The sequence below is a fragment of the Schistocerca serialis genome, chromosome 4 (assembly GCF_023864345.2).
Source record: "Schistocerca serialis cubense isolate TAMUIC-IGC-003099 chromosome 4, iqSchSeri2.2, whole genome shotgun sequence".
Lineage (NCBI taxonomy): Eukaryota > Metazoa > Arthropoda > Insecta > Orthoptera > Acrididae > Schistocerca > Schistocerca serialis.
In genome coordinates this window covers 11,456,028-11,480,773 of record NC_064641.1, presented here as the reverse complement: position 1 = coordinate 11,480,773, position 24,746 = coordinate 11,456,028, and the positions used below count along the sequence as shown (strand labels likewise).

General features: G+C 43.0%; 1 protein-coding gene across 1 annotated transcript in view; it reads left to right on the top strand.

Annotated features, from left to right (window-relative positions):
* Nucleotides 1-1,660: 1,660 nt before the first annotated feature.
* Nucleotides 1,661-24,746, top strand: part of LOC126473706 (troponin C, isoallergen Bla g 6.0101-like) — a 115,911-nt gene continuing 92,825 nt past the window's right edge. Inside the window, exons 1-2 of the mRNA XM_050100948.1 lie at nucleotides 1,661-1,825; nucleotides 23,892-23,919. Of these exons, the coding sequence (XP_049956905.1) occupies nucleotides 1,685-1,825; nucleotides 23,892-23,919 (169 nt within the window). The 5' untranslated portion in view covers nucleotides 1,661-1,684. The remainder of the gene's footprint in view (nucleotides 1,826-23,891; nucleotides 23,920-24,746) is intronic.

The window sequence follows — 24,746 nt, the reverse complement described above, 5'->3', positions numbered from 1 at the left end:
CACAACAACAACAACATCTGAATGGTGCGAAAAGTGGCAGTTGTCCGTAAATAACGAAAAGTGTGAGGTCATCGACATGAGTGCTAAAAGGAACTCGTTAAACATCAGTTCCACGATGAATCAGTCTAATCTAAAAAAGCCATAAATTCAACTAAACACCGAGGTATTACAATTACGAACAACGTAAGTTGGAAGGAACACATAGAAAATGTTGTGGGGAAGGCTAACCAAAGACTGCGTTTTAGTAGCAGGACACTTAGAAAGTGTAACTGACCTACTAAGGAGACTACCTACACTACGCTTGTCCGTCCTCTTTTACAATACTGCTGCGCGGTGTGGGATCCTTACCAGATAGGACTGACACAGTGCATCGAAAAAGTTCAAAGAAAGGCAGCACGTTTTGTATTATCGCGAAATATGGTAGAGAGTGTCACAGAAATGATACAGGATTTGGCCTGGACATCATTAAAAGAAAGGCGTTTGTCGTTGCGACGGAATCTTCTCACCAAATTCCAATCACCAACTTTCTCCTCCGAATGCAAAAATATTTTGTTGACACCGACCTACATAGGGAGGAGGGATCACCACGATAAAATGAGGGAAATCAGAGCACGTACGGAAAGATATAGGTGTTCATTCTTTCCCCGCGCTATGCGAGATTGGAATAATAGAGAATTGTGAAGGTGGTTCGATGAACCGTCTGCCAGGCACTTGAATGTGATTTGCAGAGTATCCATGTAGATGTAGATGTAGATGTACCCTCTACAAATAAGCATACGCCACAACTCTCATAAAAACAAGGAAGGGACCAAAATGCGCAGAGCAGAAACACCCTTTCTTTCCCGCGGCTGGACCCCCCTCGTGGCTTACGAAATTTACAACCATTTAAAAATAATGAAAGAAAGGAAAGGTTGTAAATTACTAGCGAATTAAATTACGAACTCAAAGTATCTCCTGTATACAACCACACACATGTGAAAAAGGTTCATAGAAATTAGGCAACTCACGAAGGCAGGGGAACCTCTCACTGCGTAAAAATATATGGGTTCTGATTGTTGGAACTGAAGGCTAAAATTAATCACGTAACTTTATACTATTCCGTAGACGTCTTTGCAGCTTCATACTTTTACGTACATAACTTTGGTTTTGAGTTCCAACAACCAGCGTGCAGGCATTTTTACTTTGTGAACGGTTCCCCGGGCTTGCTGAATTGACAAGTTTCTGTACAGCGTACTCGTGGTTTTAGCTTTGTACAAGAGCTACTTTGATTTCGTAATACAGTTTTCTACTATTTAACTATCTTATTTTACTTTCTTTCTTTTTAATAGATGATGTTAATAGATGATGTCTTGCTAAGAAGTCGAAACCGCTTATGAGTTCAGGCTGAACGATATAATAAAAAAATTTGCTATATAAGAAGGTTACGTCTTCCACTAAAATAGTTTTCCTAGCCTCTGTAAGTTCTTCATTTGTTGTCGTCAGGTGGAAAGACAATTTGCTAGTGACTAAGGAGTGTCGCAAAAGCGGAGACGAAGCGAGTGACGTAACTGTGTGCCTGTGTGTGTGTGTGTTGGCGTGTTGCCGGGGTGTGGTAAAGCTGGGCGTCCCGCAGGAAAAACGTCAGATATCGCGCAACACGGCCCACGTGGCTTGCGCCATGTGTCACTTCCATAATTGTCTGCGGATGGTGTTTTCTCGTGCCAGCCATACATCACACATAATACGTGTCCCGGAGATAAAATTAGGCGCGAGGTGTGCACGACTGGATGCACCGCGCTTTCAGTCCACATCCAGACGCAGCAGACGGCGCGCCTCAGCAAAGATGGTACGTGTCGCAGCAGACAGCCCGGCTTCGCGCGTTGGCATTTCCAGAAACCGCGGTCGCCGACTGCTGCACTCTGTAGCGTATTGTTTGCAACTGCCAGCTTGCATCCATCTGGTACAGATACAAAAAGACAAGTCCATCTGCAAGGACACTTTCAGCGCAAACTTTGTGAACTGTACTTCAGTTTACAATGAAACAAAGTCCTATGTACGCGAGAAAGCGATTGAAGTTAGTAACTGCCGCAGAAAACAAGTAATCGGAGAAAACGGTTCAAACCCACGGCTGGTCACTAGGATTTACGTTTCCTGTGGCTTCCCTATACGATTGCGGCAAATACCGGGACTGGTTCGTGTGGCAACAGGTTCCATTCCGCTCCTCGCAATGAGAACTTGCACACCGGTCCTATAACCTCGTCATCAACGGAACTTCTAGCTTTAATCTTGCTTCCTTTCTGTATGAAACAATATAGTAAGAGATTGTAACCGAGACTCTCTTTGCTTTTTTTATAAACAGAATACTGAGTGAGTATTCTGTAATCTTACAAGCGTGCTCCTTTTATGAAATCATCTACATATGTTGCATATTGAAGCAACAGCCTCGGTTTTATGTCTTTGTCTGGTAGGGTTTTCACTAATAGACAGAGTGATTTATGAGGAAAATTTGTCTGTATGATTTATAAATATTTTATGTAAATTCACTGAATTATCATGAATTAAAGTCTTCCTCTGCGGCTTTCTCTCTGTATGTGTAGACTAATTTCAGGAAGTTCTGTACGGATTTTGATACGGTTTTCACTAACAGACAGAGAGAGTCATAATGGAGGCTTTGTATGTAATGTAGTGCCGTTGCAACAAACAGTCTGGCTGCAGACCGTGCGAATTCGGGGCGGGTCGTTAGTTATTTACAATTTAAGATCTAGTTTTCTTTCACACATACTTACATGGCTTACACGGTATGTGTTTCATATGAGCGTATATTGCTAATAAGTTTCGTGCTATCATCTGAGAGTTTTGTCCATACTGGCGGTATGATTCCTAAGTTTTGTGAGTCCACGAAAAGTTCTTTGAAATTACGTTACCTACCTGTGCTCATATGAAACAACATCAGTGAAAATCATCAGCAAAGTGGAAACAAAAATTAACTGCAAGTACGTATTCTATTAGGTTGGTGCATAAGTTCGTAGCCTCTTTTTCCCCGTACAAAGACTTGCGTGCATACACCAAAGATAATGTTACGCTACTTTGCCGAAAATTGATACATTATGGATCTGGCGCAATAGCGACTGTGCACTGTACTATGAACTGCTTCCTGGAGGTGTAACCATCACCTGCCGACATTTACTGTCAGTAACTGAGTCGTCTTGCAGACGCAGTCCAAGAACAACCAAGAACAACGACGAGGAAGACTGCGTGAAGTGATGTTACTCAGCAATAACGGCCGCTCGCATTCTGATAGACTGACAAAAAAGACTGTATAAGAGTTGGATTAGGAAGTCGTTACGCAGCCCCTTTTTAACCTAATCTTGAGCCCTCAGATTTTCATCTTTTCCGATCTCTATCGAAAAACCCGCAAGGACCTTCCTTTCCGGGAGCAAATGTGCTGCCAACATGGCGCGACGAGTTCTTCGCCTCAAAAGCTCGTCATTTCTGCAATCACGCAATCGAAAAATTACCCCAATTAACAGCAGGCTATTGTAAATAGTGAAGGAGAATATATTATTGATAAGTAAAGTCTCTGTTATGTGTATCTGTTGTGTTTATTAAACTAATGGAAAAACGCTACGAACTTATGCCCTAACATAATATTTTTGCAGAAACCAAGGTGGGATATGTTTTAGAAATATAAATAACGCATTCGTAAAACAAAAAGCCGCTTAATGTTGCGGTACGCTCTTTCAATATGTTATTTAAGTAAAACAGGAACGTGTCTACCATACTGAGAGAAGCGCGATAACAGTCGACATTTAAGGATCCTCGTGAAATAGAAATCGGAAGCGCTTATAGTTGTAGTGAGTTCCTGTTAACATCTGGCCGAGAAAACAAACGTATGAACCCGAAAATAATTAACAACGTGAGCAGTCTTAGATAAAAGTTGCGACTGTGTTTCAGGTCCTTACTTTCGCTGCGCCCGTCAACCAATCCGTGTCTGCGTACGCAACGTGTACGCCGTCTTCAACCGATGATAAGTGACGGGTCTAACTTTTCACCTACGATTTTTATAACACATCACTCGACCTAATCATATCTTCACTGGATACCCGATAAATTCTGAATGAGTTTGGATACATGCTACGAGTCTGCCTCGTCTTTGTTGCGAGTTTTCCGCAAACGTTTCATCTCTGTTTATGTTCCAGCGTTTGTCCGAATATTAGTAACTGTAACCCAGCATCTTATTCTGCCGGCTGCATAATGATGGTGCAAATCTTTTCGCTACCAGGCTTCGAAGTGCCTACCGCCGTATCTAACGCTAGCCCACTAACGTGCACTGCCGACTTTCGCCGCGGACAATAGCACATAGCCGTTTCTATGTGTGACTTCAGAAAGTTCGTTATACATTATTATGGCAGCGCAAGTAACTTTCATTGGATGCTGCACTACACTTCAGAGTGACACAGATACAGGATACTGTTTTTGAACATAGTCTCAAATTTCCTTAAACATCGGTTGGAACGTTTTATGGAACTTTCAGCCGCTACGGTCGTAGGTTCGAATCCTGCCTCGGGCATGGATGTGTGTGATGTCCTTAGGTTCGTTCGGTTTAAGTAGTTCTAAGTTCTAGGGGACTGATGATCTCAGATGTTAAGTCCCATAGTGCTCAGAGCCATTTGAACCATTTTTGAACTTTCAGCTGCTCGATGATTGAAATTCCTTCCTTAGTTGTGACAAAATCATTGGAGAATCTGCGTGAACGTCCGCATCAGTGGAAAATCTCTTCCTTCCGTCCACCTGCTTAGCTGGGTGCTAACGTGGCTGCCTCCCGAGCAGCGGGCCCGGTTTCGATTCCCGGTCGGGTTGGAGGTTTTCTCATGGACTGCGTGTTGTTTTGTCCTCATGATTATTTCATCCTCATCACCTGTGCTCAAGTCGCCCAATGTGGCTTCGACTGGAATAAGACTTGCACTCGGCGGGAGAACTTCTGCGGACGGAGCCTCCCGGCCAACGATGCCATACTGTCATCTCTGTCTCTTCCTCTCTCCCACCCAGATATCTGTGGTGGATGTTGGTGTTCTTTCTTTCCGATCATCACCTACCACGTCTTTGCAGCCTTTGTAGAATTAAATACGTCCGAAAGAACAGACACCAGTTTGATCCTGCACCAATTATGAATCAAGACACAAAGGAATTAATGACATTTAGCTGTTAGTGGGCATTGATTTACATCAGTGGGTAAAGTGGAATATTTGTGACGCATCGGGATTCGATCCCGGGTCCTCTGCTCACGAGGCAGATACACTGACCACTAAGCCATTTGGACACAGTGGTCATCGCAAGTGCACGCATTATTCTAGCAAGCGTCCCGTCAGGCCTAAATGCTCAACTTATCCAGACACCACTGACGTAGTGCCCCTACCCATTACTCACTTTACTAGCAGCGTTTCGCCGATTTCTGTCCGTGTTGTGCGTCTGCACTGAAAGGATCATTGGACTGCTTCGCTTTTATTATATATGTGGTGTCTGTTCTTTCGGATATGACTTACGGGAATCGACGAAACGCCGCGCGTAATAAGTATAGTGGGCAAGGGCACTACGTCAGTAGTGTGTGGTAGTATCTGCCTCGTGAGCAGCAGCCCCAGGTTCGAATCCCCGTTCGGCACAAGTTTTCAACTTTCCCCATTGTTGTAAATTAATGTCCACTAGCAGCTAAATGTCATTCATCTTTATCTAAGTTCTTATTATAATACTATTCAATAATTTTATAGGATTCTTCCCATATACTTTTACCGCAACAAGATATCTTGCATTAATTCCTTTGTGTTTTGGTCAAATTGTTGACACCATTTCAGTACCACTGGACGAGGCAACGCATCTGGTCCACAAAGCACCAGAATTTCGCCGTGAATCTGTAACTCATACTCTCTACTGACGATGCGCCACCTCTGTTGAACAATGGTCTTAGAAGGTAGCAAACTGTCTAATCTATATGGTACTTTCTGATGTCCATACGTACCACTCATCATTATAATTTTCAGCTGTTTTTGTTTAACAAAGCAACTGTCTTATTTTAAGAGCGATATTATAGGCTGTGCGCGGGAGCTCACCGTAACAACTGTCAATGAGATGGAAGTTTTACTATGGTTCACTTGTGCTTTCATCTGTCTGTATGAAACGCATGTGCAAAGTCCATGTGATGTACTACCCCTTACATTACTTAGAAGCAGTTTCTGATAGCTGTGAGGTGCTCACTGATCAGACAAATGCAGTAAACATCATATCCTCTGATATTGCTAATTTCAATATCCAGATACTCTCCACGCGGTCACGTAATACAGTTCACCTAACGTAGAAAATAACGTCTATTGGGTAATATGTGTCTCTATTTTCCCACTGACTTCGTATCGCCGACTCTTGTGTTACATTGCCCTGAGCCTGTAATAACGCTACTGTATTACGACGGGGCAAACGTGTATAGCGCGAGCTTTCGTTTTTGCAACGAAGACCTCTAATGTTAAGTCTTGTGGCGTCGGTAACCAAAACGTGAACAGTTCAGACGCCTGCATGCTTTAGTGAAATGTGAACGTCATTATTACTTAAGGTCACTTGGAGTCTATCACTCAACTTGCGAGTACACTACTATGAAATAGCTCTAAGCACTATGGGACTTAACATCTGAGGTTATCAGTCCCCTAGACTTATAACTACTTAAGCTAACTAACCTTAAGGACATCACACACATCAATGCCCGAAGGAGGATTCGAGCCTGCGACCGTAGCAGCAGCGCGGTTCCAGACTGAAGTGGCCAGAACCGCTCGGCCACAGTGGCCGGCACACTACTATAAGATCAGTTTATTAAACAAGACATACCAACGTTCCCCATGCGACAGACTGAAATGATCTGTTATCATAGCTTGCATATACAACAATGTGAAGATATTTACTGCTTATGCCTAATTTGGCCAGAGGATATCTCACAGCTGGGAGAATCTGCTACTAAGTGATACACAAGGATTGTGCAAAAATATGCCAACACAACGAGAAGTGGATGCGTGAACATAAACGCTGATGCTAGCAAAGCCTGCAGGTTACGCTATTGTATTTTACCACAAACGACACCTATGCAATGGCCTCAATAAATTGCAAGTGTCATTCATGATCAGAACAGTGTTCTGTGTTGTTGTGAGTGCCGGAGGTAAGTGATTTGCAAAGCTGGCAGACTTTTGGTTCTCGTACGTTGGGTGCTTCCGTAAACAAGGGAGCTGAAGTGTTCGTTGTTTCAAGAGGGATCGTATCGAAGATTTATACCGCATACAAGGAAAGCGGATAAAAGCATCATCCGCTAAGATACAACGCGAAAGGAAGTATGTGTTGAGTGATCGTGATGGACAGTCGTTGATGAGAATCGTGATGGAAAATAAGAGGACGATAGCTGCAAAAGTCGCTGCAGAGATGAATGTCACACTCGCGAGCTCTGTTAGCACCAAAACTACACGAATGGAGCTCCGTAAGCAGGAAATTGCAGGGCAAGCTGGATTCCACAACCAATCAGTGATGCAAATGTCCGTACCAGGGAAACGTGGTGTCGAAGCCATGAAATCTGGACTGGGGAACCGTGAAAGAAAGTATTTTAGACCGATGAGTGTCGTTTCACACTGTTTACAATTTCTGGTAGAGTTTACGCCACAAAAGTGAAACATGGCGGGGGTTCGGTGATGATTTAGGCAGCCATATTATTGTATTCCGTGGGTCCCATGGTTACTTTGCAAGACTGCATTATTGCCAAGTGTAACCTCCCCCTCACTTATCGACCTTAATGGCAGTGAAAAATTAAAACGCGTGTACCTAATGGAAATTTGGGAAAAGCAATCGTCACCAAAGTTAATTTGTCGGTAAAGAGGGAGGATAGGGTTACATCTAAATGAAAAGAAAAATGCTAATGAAACTGGTGGAAATTAATTTTGAAAAGGGGTGAAGTTAATAAAGAAAGTAAATGTGCGGCCGTTACGTTAACAATTAACCACCGGTAATTAGATATTTGAGATTTGGGGGAAATTACGGTCGCCAGTCCGAAGGACAATTACTATAGTAACTGAAAAAGAAAGGTTATTACACATATAATTAGCACTAGAAGCGTGGCAACTGAAGGTTGACACGTGTAGTGTGAAAACTGAAAGTTTGTCAGAAGTAATAAATTTCGCTACACTCTGACTTAATTTAGCAAAAGACTTAATAAAACCGGAAAATTGAAAGTTAATTTAGTGACTGAAATTAATAGTGAGCTTTGTTTCTGAATCACTTCGAAATTAAGTAAAATACGGTTAGTTTTGGACTACCTCAACAATCATTTCAAAAGCTACTTGAATCTACGCAATTTAGAAATAAGAGATTTAACTTTGAATTTGAATTAAATGATTCTGAACAATTAACAATCGTAAAATTTAGTACGTACCAAGCTGAGCTGCAGTCACAGGTAAGCTAAAATACGGTAACAAAACTCGCACTCTTAATTTGTGCTTGTGTAATCTAAATATTGTAGCCAGCTATGAATACCTTAACTGAACTTTGAAATTAAAGCAGTGAAATGGAATTATATTACTTTAATGCTGGCGTTTGAATTTCAACGACACTCGGGTTCATTTCGGAAAAGGAAGGGACCCTGCTTGGCAATGCAATTGGGGCAATGAGCAACAAAGCTTCATGCTAAGTTGCTGTAATTTTGTGATGCAACAAGTTTAAAAGTTTGAAAGTCCTAAAACTTTACGTGCTTCCAGTCTTCCTTGTTGGTTGATTGAAGGTTTGAAGCCGTCGATCGAGGAGGTGGCGACAGTCACTCATTGTCGGCCGTCGCTGTTGCAGAAGCTGGATGTTGGCGCGCCTTCTTCTCGACACGGTCACCAGACGAAACGGGCTCTTGATGTGTGCCAGCTAATGCTTCCCGTCCGCGACACCGTGTCAGAAACTATCATCGCAAGTCGAGCGCAATTACATGCTGCCAAACCCCGAAAGCGCGGCAACTCGCGGGAGCGTCACACAACACACCTGCTCCACCGCCCTACTCCAGCCAGACTCTCTCTGCTCGCGCTCCACGCGACAGAGTTAATACTACCAAAGATCCTAAACACTTTTGTTCTCCACACGACCTATCGATGTATTCGTTCGATAGCATAGTTTTCCCTAGGCCAGACCCAGCGTATAAATACAAATAATATCCACAAAACAAACCAACATAAATAAATAAATATATATATATATATATATATATATATATATATATATATATATATATATACAAACAGTAAAACAATTACAATATGTAAACACAGAAATGTCATATCTTCAGGTAACAAAATAAGGAAAAAAAATTTATAGTGCAATAGATGGAAATTGAAGGATATGCATTTCCGGCGTTACACAAGGATTAGATAATCATTTTGACCGATCAGGCCCATCCCATGGTACAATGTTTGTTCCGCAATTGCGATGCTATGTTTGAAGACAGGCACTGTGTCCCCACAGCTCGCATCGTGCAGGATGAATTGTCACATCTCACCTTATTTCCAAAGATACCAGATCTGAATACTGTTGAGCCTTTGTGGGCTGCTTTGGAGAGAAGGGTGCCTGGTCGTGATCCACATCCACCATCGTCACCTGAACTTCCAGTGTTTGGCATGAGCAACGGTATGTATTCTCTTGGAAGCCACAGAGTGTTTACCCATTCAGAGACAACTGGGAACTGTTTTGAGCGCCAGCGAGATTCCTGAACCGCATTAGTCATGATAACGTGTCGTGTTTGCGGTGGTTCCCAAATTTTTGTCCACCCCCTGTAAGTCGCAGTACATCAGTTGGAGAATACAGGTGCGTTTCGTACATCCTGATAGAAGCACAAGTACACGTAGTGACGTAAGAGCATCATGCACCAGCGGCTCACCAAAGAAGACTTCCATATCACGGATGGTTGTTACGGTGACCAGTTACACACTTCCAATGTTATACAGTACTAGATGCGTGTCGTGGGGCTAAGCCATAAGAGGGCACCAGTAATCTTCCCATCGCATTCTTTAAAGATTTGATTCCGAAGATATAAAATTAATTCTTGGTAAGGCGGGTACCAGGTTGAGATTCATTCGGAGAGTCAGAAAATGTAGTCCATCAACAAAGGAGGTGGCTTACAAAACACTCGTTCGACCTATACTTGAGTATTGCTCATCAGTGTGGGATCCGTACCAGATCGGGTTGACGGAGGAGATGGAGAAGATCCAAAGAAGAGCGGCGCGTTTCGTCACAGGGTTATTTGGTAACCGTGATAGCGTTACGGAGATGTTTAGCAAACTCAAGTGGCAGACTCTGCAAGAGAGGCGCACTGCATCGCGGTGTAGCTTGCTCGCCAGGTTTCGAGAGGGTGCGTTTCTGGATGAGGTATCGAATGTATTGCTTCCCCCTACTTATACCTCCCGAGGAGATCACGAATGTAAAATTAGAGAGATTAGAGCGTGCACGGAGGCTTTCAGACAGTCGTTCTTCCCGCGAACCATACGCGACTGGAACAGGAAAGGGAGGTAATGACAGTGGCACGGAAAGTGCCCTCCGCCACACACCGTTGGGTGGCTTGCGGAGTATAAATGTAGATGTAGATGTAGAACCACTTCCTGGCAACCGCTTCAGAACTGTTCCAGAGATCCGACAGGCAGCAGACCTCTCCATTCGCACCATCAACAGGCTCTGCTAACGGTATACTACGCCTTCCACATCGCTGCCAACGGGTTCTACACAATGCTGGTGACTACACAAACCAAAACATTGCATAAAACCAGTGCTGCAGTGAAATATGGGGAAAAAACAGCAAATCGGCATTTATAAGAAGAGGAACACTACCAAAAATACAACAGGAGCGTAATACGTAGAAAATCGTCCATGCTACCTGCCACTGAAGATGCCTTGCAGAAAATAAAGGCGAAACGCGTATGGCACAAAAATTGAGTTTCATTCGGTTGTAGTCAGACGGTCCATAAAGTAAAAATTATCAGCATGCCGTAATATTACACGCAACTGAAGAAGACAGCCCTATAAAAATTGAAGATATACGCTGAGTTATTCGAATTTATTTCATATGGTTCACTCTATTAGTTCGAGTATAATGACTTTTCGGGAGACTAGAAATCTACTCTGTAGGAATCAGCATGGGTTTCGAAAAAGACGGTCGTGTGAAACCCAGCTCGCGCTATTCGTCCACGAGACTCAGAGGGCCATAGACACGGGTTCACAGGTAGATGCCGTGTTTCTTGACTTCCGCAAGGCGTTCGATACAGTTCCCCACAGTCGTTTAATGAACAAAGTAAGAGCATATGGACTATCAGACCAATCGTGTGATTGGATTGAAGAGTTCCTAGATAACAGAACGTAGCATGTCATTCTCAATGGAGAGAAGTCTTCCGAAGTAAGAGTGATTTCAGGTGTGCCGCAGGGGAGTGTCATAGGACCGTTGCTATTCACAATATACATAAATGACCTGGTGGATGACATCGGAAGTTCACTGAGGCTTTTTGCAGGTGATGCTATGATGTATCGAGAGGTTGTAACAATGGAAAATTGTACTGAAATGCAGGAGGATCTGCAGCGAATTGACGCATGGTGCAGGGAATGGCAATTGAATCTCAATGTAGACAAGTGTAATGTGGTGCGAATACATAGAAAGATAGATCCCTTATCATTTAGCTACAAAATAGCAGGTCAGCAACTGGAAGCAGTTAATGCCATAAATTATCTGGGAGTACACATTAGGAGTGATTTAAAATGGAATGATCATATAAAGTTGTTCGTCGGTAAAGCAGATGCCAGACTGAGATTCATTGGAAGAATCCTAAGGAAATGCAATTCGAAAACAAAGGAAGTAGGTTACAGTACGCTTGTTCGCCCACTGCTTGAATACTGCTCACCAGTGTGGGATCCGTACCAGATAGGGTTGATAGAAGAGATAGAGAAGATCCAACGGAGAGCAGCGTGCTTCGTTACAGGATCATTTAGTAATCGCGAAAGCGTTACGGAGATGATAGATAAACTCCAGTGGAATACTCTGCAGGAGAGACGCTCAGTAGCTCGGTACGGGCTTTTGTTAAAGTTTCGAGAACATACCTTCACCGAAGAGTCAAGCAGTATATTGCTCCCTCCTACGTATATCTCGCGAAGAGACCACGAGGATAAAATCAGAGAGATTAGAGCCCACGCAGAAGCATACCGACAATCCTTCTTTCCACGAACAATACGAGATTGGAATAGAAGGGGGAACCGATAGAGGTACTCAGGGTACCCTCCGCCACACACCGTCAGGTGGCTTGCGGAGTATGGATGTAGATGTAGATGTAGATTAGTACAGTTCGGGTAATTTCTGCTCTTTTTTAAGAAAAAAACTAGTTTTAGACGCATCTCATTGCTTATGACGTCGTACCTTCTGATATATGTCGCACAATAGTATAATTTTACAGGTACACTCAGTGGTATTGTGAATACTGCCTGCAGAACATGTTGCGAGAACAGTTAGTAGTAAAGGAGTAATAAACTGGTACGTCGTGCCTGACGCTGAAGCCCTACTGTATGAAAAGTGAAAATGAAGAATGTGAAAATTCATTTCCTTTCATTACGTTGATGGGAGTGCCTGCGAGAAATAGTTTCGAAAAGATTTGAAATTATATGTAAAGTTTGTTGGTAGTTGCTAAACGCCGTCGTTCTCAAATACTAGATAAATATAATCTAGGTAATTAGTGTGTCGTGAGCAGCATTGTGTCAAGACATGTACGAGTACATAGTTTCTAACTCTAATACGTGACTTACTGTATTAAACTTACAACGTAACATTATACCTCTTAATGAGTAGGCTGTGTCAGAATTTGAAGTTCATAAATTCGGCGAATGGAATAATGAAAATTAAATTTTTGTTGCTCCTGGAAGCTGTTATATAGGCAACGTACAATTAGTTTTCGATGATGTTAGTAGTTTAGTAATATAGGTGTCGGATGCTTGCAACTCGTAAGAACAAACGAACAAATTACGGACAATGCCTCTTAACGGACGCTGTTTGAAACTCTACAATAAATCTTAACTCTTTAAATTGCCGTTTCGTCAGTCGTCCGTTTCCGTATCGGTAGAATTCACCTTCGATGAGTTGTATATGGCCACGTTGCAGTCCAGAACACTTCCTTTCCTCCCCACTATTTTCAGCCTGCTACGTTAAACCATCGCAGCGTCAACGTCCACTTTCAATACTTTTAACGTGTGCTCACGCTTTCGGCCGATCTTTTAAGAGGCTTTGCGTCGAGCGCTTCAAAATGTTCAATGAAGGATTTTTAGATTTATTTTATTATAAGATTTTAATACGGAGAAAATCTTCCATGCTAGCTGCCACTGAAGATGCCTTGCAGAAAATAAAGGCGAAACGTGTATGGCACAAAAATTGTGTTTGATTCAGTTGTAGTCAGACGGTGCTGAAAGTAAAAATTATCACTATACCGTAATACTACACAACCCTTCTGTTTTGGCTGTCATCATTTATCATGAAGAATTATTTTATTACATTGTGGTCCAAGTCGCTACGACTGGGTTTATGTCGCCGTGGTAGGGAGGCAGTTATAGACCAGAAAAAAACCGTTTTCTATTATTTCCTTGCACGATGTTCAAAGGCTTAGGTTTACCTATCTTAACAACTTCATACCGTTCTCTCTTGTGCCACTAGATAAGCTACACCTACATCTATACCCGCAAGCTACCTTGCGGTGTGTGGCGGAGAGAACTTTTGGTAGCGCCGTCAGTTTCAGCCTATCCTCTTCCCATTACGAATAGTTCGCGGGCAGAAACATCGCCGGTAAGCCTGCGTGTGCATTCGAATCTCTCTAGATTTTCGTCATGGTCTTTTCGCGAGAATACTTGTGAGGAACCCTTCTAGGAACATACTGTAATAATAAACCGAACGGCAATGTAAAACGCCTATAATCCAGCGCCTATCACCGGAGTTGGTTTATGCTTACTAAACGAACCTGTAACGAAACGCACTCCTTTTCTTTGGATCGTCTCTATTTCCTCCTCGAGTCCTATCTGGTACGGATCGCATACTGACGAGCAATATTGAAGTGTTGCTCGAACGAGTGTTTTGTAAGCTCCTTCCTTTGTTGATTTCATGAGGATTCTTCTAACGAATCTCTGTTCGGCGTCTGCCTTACTTGCGTCTAATCTTACGTGAGCTTTGCGTTTCAGATCGCTGCGCACGCACATCCCTAGATGTTTTAGGGAAGTAACTGCTTCCAGCGACCGTTCTGTAATTGTGTAATCAAACGATAATGGGTCTCTCTACGTATTCGTAGTACATTACATTTGTTTTGTTTCTCTTAATTTATTGACTTTCGGGATGTGCACATACAACCATCTGAACAGTGGAATGTGAGTTATGGCGATACGAATGTGAGGACAGCACAACACCCAATCCATGAGCGCAGAAAATCTCCAGCCTAGCTGGGAGGCGAACGCGGGCCTTTTCGGTTAGCGATCCGCCGTGCTGACAGCGCAGCTACCTTAAGCCACACGTATTCGACATTTAAATAGCGCATTCCTAACTAAATCAAATCTGAACGTGACAAGAATAATAGTTTTTACGAATGGATGGCACCACTGCGGAAGAGTACAAAAGAAACATGTTTAGATGCAGTGACATGAAACAATTCGCGTCCACGACGTGTAAAAGGTTTCTTTAAAAGCTGACCAATGAAAACGATTATACTTCTATTTCTGTGTGAGATTTGTTGATGATCAATTCCCTCTCTCCCGCACCAAGCATCGATCTACCTGCGTTTCGCTACAATTTTCAAGCGTTGCGGCTTCTCTGTATACAACACCATCAACCGCGAAAAGCCGGGTGAAATTCCGACGTTACTTCAAACATCTGAGGACTTCTCTCCGTTCGGAATGACATGCTGTGTTCTGTTTGCTAGAAATTTTCGATTCAGTCACACAGTTCATCTGATATTCCGCACGCTCGTATTTTGATCACTAGGCGGCAGTGCGGAACTGTATCCAACACCCTCCGGAAGACAGGGAACACGGCATTTACTAGGCGCCTGTATCTACTGTTGTTCCGGTAAAATAAAGCAGTCTGTACCGTTTACCTCATAAGCTCAGTGTACTGGCATAGTGAGGCAAACTATAACGACGGCGTCTTTGCAGTTGTTTCCTTTCTACTTATATAATAAAGTAATGTTAAGTAAGACGTTCTGGAGCGCACTCGATCTAACAGCTGCGCCACGGACTGCGTAACATCCACGCCTCTACGGCGGCACTGCACGTGGTCCCCCCACTCCTTGTTCCCTGGCAGCTCGCGTGCGACCAGTTCGCGTATTGGCCGCCGTTGAAGATATTTCAGTCCGGCAATGTGCTTTTGTGTTCAGCTGAGCGTGGAGAATGTTTGCGAGGCGTAATAAATCCTACCTCTACTGCCGGCGAAAGACTGGCGCTACAGTTACGCATTTTCTCCAGTGATAGGCCGCACGTGTGGGCGGAAAGGTCCCTCTCGTTGTCAGCATTTGGGGGGGGGGGGGGGAGAGGCGCGGCGAGTGGAGACGGCGGGGAGGGGGGGGAGGGGGGGGGGAGATCGGTAGAGAGCTCAATTCCATAGACAAAACCTAAGTTACTACGATATGAAAACTTTGTTAAATTTATTAATAAACCTGGATATGATCGTCATCCGCAGGTCGATACATGTCTAACGCACTCACAGATTGGAACCTTGCTAGTGTTAACGAAAATTATTCAAACAACTACAATGAAGCGCCAAAGGAACTGGTACAGGCATGCGTATTCAAATACAGAGATATGTAAACAGGCATAACACGGCGTTGCGGTCGGCAATGCCTATATAAGACAACAAATGTCTAGCGCAGTTGTTAGATCGGTTAATGGTGCTACAGGTTATGAAGATTTAAGTCAGTTTGAAAGTGGTGTCATAGTCGGCGCACGAGCGATGGGACACAGGATCTCCGAGGTAGCGATGAAGCTCGGATTTTGCCGTACGACCATTTAACGAGTGTAGCGTGCATATCAGGAACCCGGTAAAACATCACACTTCCGAAATCGCTGCGGCCGGAAAAAAGTCCTGCAAGAACGGGACCAACGACGACTGAAGAGAATCGTTCAACGTGACAGAAGTGCAACCCTTCCACAAATTGCTGCAGATTTGTGAATGCTGGGGCAACAACAAGTGTCAGCGTGCAAACCATTCAACGAAACATCATCGATATCGGCTTTCGGAGCCGAAGGCCCACACGTGAACCCTTGATGACTACACGACACAAAGCCTTACGTTTCGTCTTGGCCCTTCAACACAGACATTGGACTGTTGGTGATCGGAAATATGTTGCCTGATCGGACAAGTCTCGTGTCAAATTGTATTGAGCGGATGGACCTTTACGGGCATGGAGAGAGCCTCATGAATCCATGGGCCCTGCATATCAGCAGAAGACTGTTCAAGATGGTGGAGCCTCTGTAATGGTGTGGAGCGTGTGCATTTGGAGTCATATGGGAACCCTGATACGTCTAGATACGACTCTGACACGTGACACGTACGTAAGAATCCTGTCTGATCACCTTCATCAATTCATGTCCATTGTGCGTTCCGACGGAAGAGGGCAATTCCAGCAGGACAAGTCCAGAATTGCTACAGAGTGGCTCCAGGAACACTCTTCAGAGTTTGAACAATTCTGCTGGCCACTAAACTCCCCAGGCATGAAGATTATTGAGCATATCCGGGACGCCTTGCAACGTACTCTTACGGATTTATGGACAGCCCTGCTGGATTCATGGCGTCAGTTCCCTCCAGGAATACTTCAGACATTAGTTGAGACTATGCGAGGTCATGTTGCGGCACTTTTGCGTGCTTGCGGGGACCCTACACAATATTAGGGGGGTGTACCAGTTCCTTTGGGTCTTCAGTGTATTTAGCATAATGTAAACCATGTAAATTATACGATCTCAGAAAGAAACTCGACGTTGTAACATGAGATTTGGAATTCGATATGATAAAAATGAAAACTTGTGACGCGTTGCGCTACAATGCTGGAAAGTAGCTTGACAGGATTCTTTCAGAATTGACGTGGCATGTGCAGGTAATTGGCACTGATAATAATATTTCCCTACAAAGAGAAATGCCGCTATAAAGATTGATACCACATTTGTGCTGTACGTACGTCAAGGATCAGTTCAGTTCTCTCGTTTCTTACTGTTTGTGATAACAAATGCGCTTGTTGTACCGTTTCATCTATCATCCAAAACTGTCTCGTGCAGGGGAACTATTCTTCTTAAGATTTCCTTCGCCATCGTGCCACTCTCTTAAAGAAGTTTCAAACCTGACACGTTTCGTTCATGCTTCTGTTGAGTTTAGTATGCATGCAGTACCAATGTACACTCTTAGGATAACGATAATAATGAAAGAGAGAGAGAGGGAGGTACTACGAAGGAATTATTCGAATGGGACGGAAATCGGAAATCACTAAATGTGATGTACATGTACAGACAAACAAATGACTACAATTTCAGAAAAACTGGATGATTTATTTCAGAGAAAGAGCTTCACAAATTGAGCACGTCAACAACGTGTTGGTCCACCTCTGGCCCTTATATAGTCAATTATTCGGCTTGGCATTGACTGACAAAGTTGTTGGATGTCCTCCTAGGGATCCTGTGCCAAATTCTGTCCGATTGCAGCGTTCGATTCCTGGCCTTGGTACAAATTTCCACTCGCCGCTTCAGTCTATATACATAAAATACTCCAGTTTCGTTGTTCGTTAACTCATTTGCAAGGCATCAGATGTTTGACATACGGGAGCTCAATGCTTTTAAAAAATTTGGAGTCGAGGTAAATAACCGGTGTTCTTCTGAATTGCAAATAAAACAATTAAATCTGATTTGTCTCAAGACTGTGGTTATTTTCTTACTTTGATGTCGTGCTGATACGCACCAATCAACGTATAGCCCCAGTGCTTTATGAATGACTAGTGCTAGCAAAGAAACTTATATAATCCGCATCTCTTTTCAAGGAGATGTTAAGTCCCATAGTGCTCAGAGCCATTTGAACCAACTACTGCGACCTTTATGACGGGAAATCAAGAATCCAGTCCCTCAACTGAGACGGTACTTCATAGGCATGCAATTTGATTAGAAGTTGCTTGTGAGGAATGATGTCAAAAGACTTCTGCATATTTAAAAATATGGAATCAATTTGACGTCCCCTGACGATAGAACTTATTACTTCGTGAGAATAAAGAGCTAGTTGTGTTTCACGAGAATTACATTCTTTGAATCCATGTTCGGTATTTGCCAATAAATTGTTTTCTACTAGGTGATTTCTAACAAGGCTCAGTAAATGTTCGTGTGGTCAACGTGACGGATTGTCGTCCTACGAGTCCAAGTTCGATTGCCGGCTGGGGATTTTATCCGCTCAGGGACTGGGTGTTGTGTTGTCCTCCCCATGATTTCATCCCCATCCGGCGCGCAGGTCGCCCACTGTGGCGTCGAATGTAGTAAGACCTGCACCAAGGCGGCCGGACCTGCCCCGTAAGGGACCTCCCGGCCAGTGACGCCAAACGCTCATTTCATTTTTTTTTTCATATGTTCGAAAATCCTTCTGCAGATCGACGTTAGTGATGAGGGTTGTAATTCAATTGATGTGGCTTGTGTAACTGTCCAGTCATAGCGTATGGATCTTTTCTACGAGCGAGCAGTTGTGTGTGATTACTGAGTATGGAGCTATACTATCAGCATACTCTGAAAGGAACTTTACTGGTATATAATCTAACCTGAAGCCGATGACATTGTAATTCTGTCAGAGACTGCAAAGGACTTGGAAGAGCAGTTGAATGGAATGGACAGTGTCTTGAAAGGAGGATATAAGATGAACATCAACAAAAGCAAAACAAGGATAATGGAATGTAGTCTAATTAAGTCGGGTGATGCTGAGGGAATTAGATTAGGAAATGAGGCACTTAAAGTAGTAAAGGAGTTTTGCTATTTGGGGAGCAAAATAACTGATGATGGTCGAAGTAGAGAGGATATAAAATGTAGGCTGGCAATGGCAAGGAAAGCGTTTCTGAAGAAGAGAAATTTGTTAACATCCAGTATTGATTTAAGTGTCAGGAAGTCGTTTCTGAAAGTGTTCGTATGGAGTGTAGCCATGTATGGAAGTGAAACATGGACGATAAATAGTTTGGACAAGAAGAGAATAGAAGCTTTCGAAATGTGGTGCTACAGAAGAATGCTGAAGATTAGATGGGTAGATCACATAACTAATGAGGAAGTATTGAATAGGATTGGGGAGAAGAGAAGTTTGTGGCACAACTTGACCAGAAGAAGGGATCGGTTGGTAGGACATGTTGTGAGGCATCAAGGGATCACCAAATTAGTATTGGAGGGCAGCGTGGAGGGTAAAAATCGTAGAGGGAGACCAAGAGATGAATACACTAAGCAGATTCAGAAGGATGTAGGTTGCAGTAGGTACTGGGAGATGAAAAAGCTTGCACAGGATAGAGTAGCATGGAGAGCTGCATCAAACCAGTCTCAGGACTGAAGACCACAACAACAACAATCTAACCTGAAGCCTTACCTTTCTTAAGTTTTTTAAGCTGCTTCGTTACACCGAGGATATCTACTTGTAAGTTACTCGTGTCGGCAGTTGATCTTGCTCCGAATTCAAGAATATTTACTTCCTCTTCTTTCGTGAAGGAATTTCGGTAAACAGTGACTAATAACTCTGCTTTAGTGGCACTGTCTTCGGAGGCAGCCGTAATGGTTCAACAATCAGTTGGGAAAATAACGGTTTTGGTAGTTGTGAATGTGACAAGACGGCCAGGGAAACATTACTAAATGCGTTCTCTGTTAATTGCGTAGCTCTGATTTTTCTGATGATCACTTCCAAATACTGGATAATATTACAAACTCCCAGGGACCATGGACAAGAGTAAATTTATTAATGTCAAGTGAGGGGTCCTAGTCCAAAAATGACCGAGTTGAAAGTTATAACTGAAAATCGTTCTGGTACCTGTGACGGTGGCGTACTTGTATGGGTAGAGTTGTTGGTAAAATTCTAAGGTAGACAACTTTCAAAGGTAGTAGTACGGACTAAAACAAGAAAAAGAAGACTAATAAACATGGGCTCTAAAATGCCTACCTTAAGGACTATGAGCACTTCTTCATCTTAGCTACTACGAAACCTGTTCACACATGTAAGAGATGCTTTACGTATCTTTTTGGATAAATAGTTTTGAATGTTCGTATACTTTGGAGCACATCCAAGCTGAGTACACTGTGTCCCTTTGCGTAATTTCTTCTATAAATACTTTTGAAAATGGTACAAAAAAGAATTCGTAGCATTCGGATACTTTCGAGCACCAATATGGCTGAACTGTGACTGGCTGTTGAATTTTAGTCGTCTGTAAAATATTAGGCTACGATTGGAGGAGAGGGAAAGAGAGAGAGAGACAGAGAGAGCTGTTACATAGCACAACTGGGCTAGTTACACCATCTTGGATTTTAAAAATTTTCTGCCATCTTGTATTTTTAAATTTCGAACCAATGTGACATAATTGATAAAAAAGGCGTTGTCTGTGACGTCATGATGGATTATGTCATAGGTAAGAGGATGTTGTTCGTGATGTCATGAGAGGAGCACTGCCCTGCTCATGTGATGTAAATATAAACAGTGTGCCGGAACACACTAGTCTTCCTACTAAGGGGATTGCTTACGTGTCATTCGTGCGACTCATCCTAAAATATTAGACAAATATGTGGGGCACATACTAAAGTAAAATGAGTGTCACAGTAGAAAATGAACTGGCATACACTTGAAGGTAGACAGTATCCCGAGATGGCCTACTTGCGAAGTTTCGAGACCCAGTTTAAAATGACGACTCTTGAGATATACCACAACCCCCCTCCGTATCTTTTCCGTAGTGATCGTGACTTTAAGTTTAGATTAATTCCAGCGCGTAGGGAGCTATTAATCAATCATTCTGCCATCGCTGTATACGATGATGGAATGAGAAGAGTATCCAATAACTGGTACAATAGGGAGAACCCTTTGCCATGAAACGCACAGTGGTTCAGAGAGTATGGAGGCTAGGTGTGGAACCTCTTGGCGCTGCTATAATTTCACAAACTCCTTGCTGACTATGCGAATCACACGGACGTCCTTTCCCGCTTTGCCCTGGACAACGCGTAGCTAGGCACATCATTCCATCGAGCTTCGGACTCGGCACTGCTTGTGTGAGCAGCAAGATGACTGCAGTGGGGGGTAACCACTTCTAGAGGACGACCATCTTCAAATAATGATACATCACTACCACTAAATAAAACGGGAGTCAGATGTGTAACCACATCAGAAATTCATGAGTCTTCCACCAGCTTGGTGCACTAATTACGAGTGAATGTATGAACTCATCTTCATATTAAACGCATGGAGTTTGGGAGGAGTTTACACAGATTACCGACTCGTGAGCATTATTTACTCATTTCATCACTAGTAGCTCTGAAGGAAGTTATCACTAACCCTCTCTTACGTCGACAGTTTATTAAACAAACTATTGTGTGCGACGAATGTTTCATTTATTTATTCTGGCAAGATAGGGCCTTTAGAGCTCTTCTTACATTCTGCTGTGTTCATAACGAAACATGTGTAGTAAAAAGATTTACATACAACGTGGAATGCAACCCTTAGAAATAACTGCAACATAAGTATTGGAAAGCAGTAGTAGCATATTAGAAAAAAGCACAGTTTATATTAATTCATGGAAAGTAGAACGACACGGAATTATTACCGCCAGAGAGATTTAAATTGAGGGTACTGGCAGAGACAGAGGAACGAGAACGAATACGATTATTGACGGGATATTTGGGGAGGAAGGAGGAGAAGGGGAGAGTAATTTACGAAAGAAAAGTACAACTGGGAGAAGACAGAACCAGTCGTTTTAGTTTCTGACAGAGGGAAATTAGACACACGTGTTAATTTTTCAGAGAAAAATTATAGGATTCACAAAAGAAGGTGTTTTAGCTATTTCCTGAATGCAACAGTGCACTGAATTGTGCACAAAGTACAGAGTAGCTCGTAACAAGAGGCAGACAGCACCAACGAAGAAGGACTTTGAGAATGTATTTCTTTAAGGCTGAACACAGCTAGGGTAGCAGATATCTGAGACATTGTGCTCTGATTATGATGAGGCGGCCGTTACTTGATCTCTCATCTTACGAACTGGGCTTAATGCACAATGAGAGGGCCATTTAGTTACGTAACCTGTACGGCGGCAAACGTCTTAATGCCGTGTGAAGCAAAAGCATGGTGAAAGAGACGGATATTGCAGATGTAATGCACACAAGCGCTCGGGGGTAATTTTAAGCGTCTGGAGATTTCACTACTCGTTCCGTGTTGAATTGCATTGCAACAATGGAGGTTGAGAGGAATAAGTGATTGCGTAAGTGCGTGCTTTACATTATTTCAAAATATATTACGAAAATTCTCAAGAGCACAGGGGCAAGCAGAATTCTTCCTGTACGTGGCGACAGTATATTTTGGCTAGCTGAGATGGTCATTCGAAGTTGCGCCGAAGGTCTTTTCTGATGCGGTACTGGAATATGTTTGAGAAAAACAGGAGACAGTTGTCCGCGGAATTCACAGATTATTAATTTATACTATGATTTACATACAGGGAGAACAGTAGTGGGTCAGAGACTGAGCGCTATGGCACTCCTGGGAGAACACGGTTCCAAGACGAGTTTTTATTCCCACAGACAGAAAGCGGCTGTCTGTTTTTCAAGTACTCCCAAATCCCTTCAGCACACTATGGATAAATTTTAAGTGCTGTACTTTTCTGAGCAGATTGTAAAAATTGACGCTATCGAAGCTATTGTGAAGTATCAAATACGTGAATTCGTGCAGTTTTCGTTATACAGCGGTCACAAAAACCAGAATGGTATTTGGTCGGTTGATTGATTTGGGGGGGAGAGGACCAAACAGCTACGTCATCGGTCCCATCGGGTTAGGGAAATGTGGGGAAGGAAGTGGGCCGTACCCTTTCAAAGGAACCATCCCGGCATTTGCCTGGAGCGATTTAGGGAAATCAAGGAAAATTTAAATCAGAATGGCCGGACGCGGGTTTGAAGCGTCGTCCTCCCGAATGCGAATCTAGTGTTTAACCACTGCGGCACATCAGTCGGTGACTGGTTTTTGCTCAATAAGTTAAATTTGCCTAAGTAGTCAATGATTTTGTTGTAAACCCGTTCCAAGGTGTGGGTACGGAATAAGTTGCCTTCCACGGCACGACACTTCGATTTTGAAATATAAAGCAATCGGTTTCTTCACCGCAGTGCTTTACTTGGCACGGTGCTGCAGCAGGGGGCATGCCAGTACCGTCATTCGACTTATTTATCCAGAGAATTTATAGGGGCGCTCACAGTTTGACGTGGACTGCAAAGCACGAAGCAACTCAACATTTTATGCACTAACAAATTATTTTCCAGGTGGGAAAGAAGTGAAAAGTGACAGAAAAAGTCCAAAATGAGGACTGAAACCAAAATTATTTGGATTTGTCCAGGACTGAGGACTGAAAATCTGATACATTCTCACTTTGCCACGAAGAATAAGTTATAGAAAGTATTCAATTTGTGCTGTGTTCTTCATTTCGCTCACTCCACCTGAGATGATATAACTAATTTAGATAAGAAACTTCCTGGCAGATTAAAACTGTGTGCCCGACCGAAACTCGAACTCGGGACCTTTGCCTTTCGCGGGCAAGTGCTCTACCATTTTATTTAGTTGCATTCAAATGCCTTTTAATATAATATTCGGAGATGTTAGTGCATGTGTTCTTATCAGTATTTTTTTGGTTTTGTTTCAGGAAGAGTTACCTCCAGAACAAATCGCAGGTAAGTGCTCCACTGTTATTTGTAGAAATTAAGTAACTTTTCTGTGTGAGAAGTAACGCTGAAGAAAGTAATGAAAAACTCTTTATAATCTTGTCTCTCGAACTGTAAATTGAGTGTTAAACCACTACTGAAATGTCTTGTGGTTCATTTGTACACCAAGCAAGCCATTTGCGCTCCAAGCAGCACAGGCAGTAACAGCTCCCGCATGGCACAGGTTGTGGCAGCGCGGGGCTGACTGAAAACCGACACTAAAACAACACATAAAAGAAGAAGCACTGTCGTAAACGAAGTCATTAAGTGAAATCGAGAGGTTGAGGACGAACGCGTACTCTTCGTTTTTATGTATACAGGGTGGTCGGATATTCCCGTTACAGACTTCTAGTACTTGCAGAGTGTAGTGAGTACATCGTATTTTCAACAGGAACCCATGTCCGGAAACGTCATCCAGCGAGACTACAGAGCGTCAGAGTTATAGACGCGGGCGTGTGTAAATGTACGTATACACGGGGGGTGATTCCGTGATGATGTTACAGACTTTCTAGGATGATGGAGAACGATAAATGTATTAATCTGAAGTGAGGATCCCTGTACCGGAAACGAACGAGTAGAAAGTTATAAACGAAAATCGTTCTGATATCTCTGACAGTTGAATAAATGTACCGGTTCTTGTGTTGCGAAGAGTGTACAATTGGTAACTTTCAGTGGTGGTAGTGTGAACAAAAACGAAAAAACTGTCCAATAAACGTGGGCTCTAAATTGCATACCTGAGGAGCTAAGACCATTCGTTCATCTTCGCTAATGTGGAACACATCTCCTCTACTGAGTAA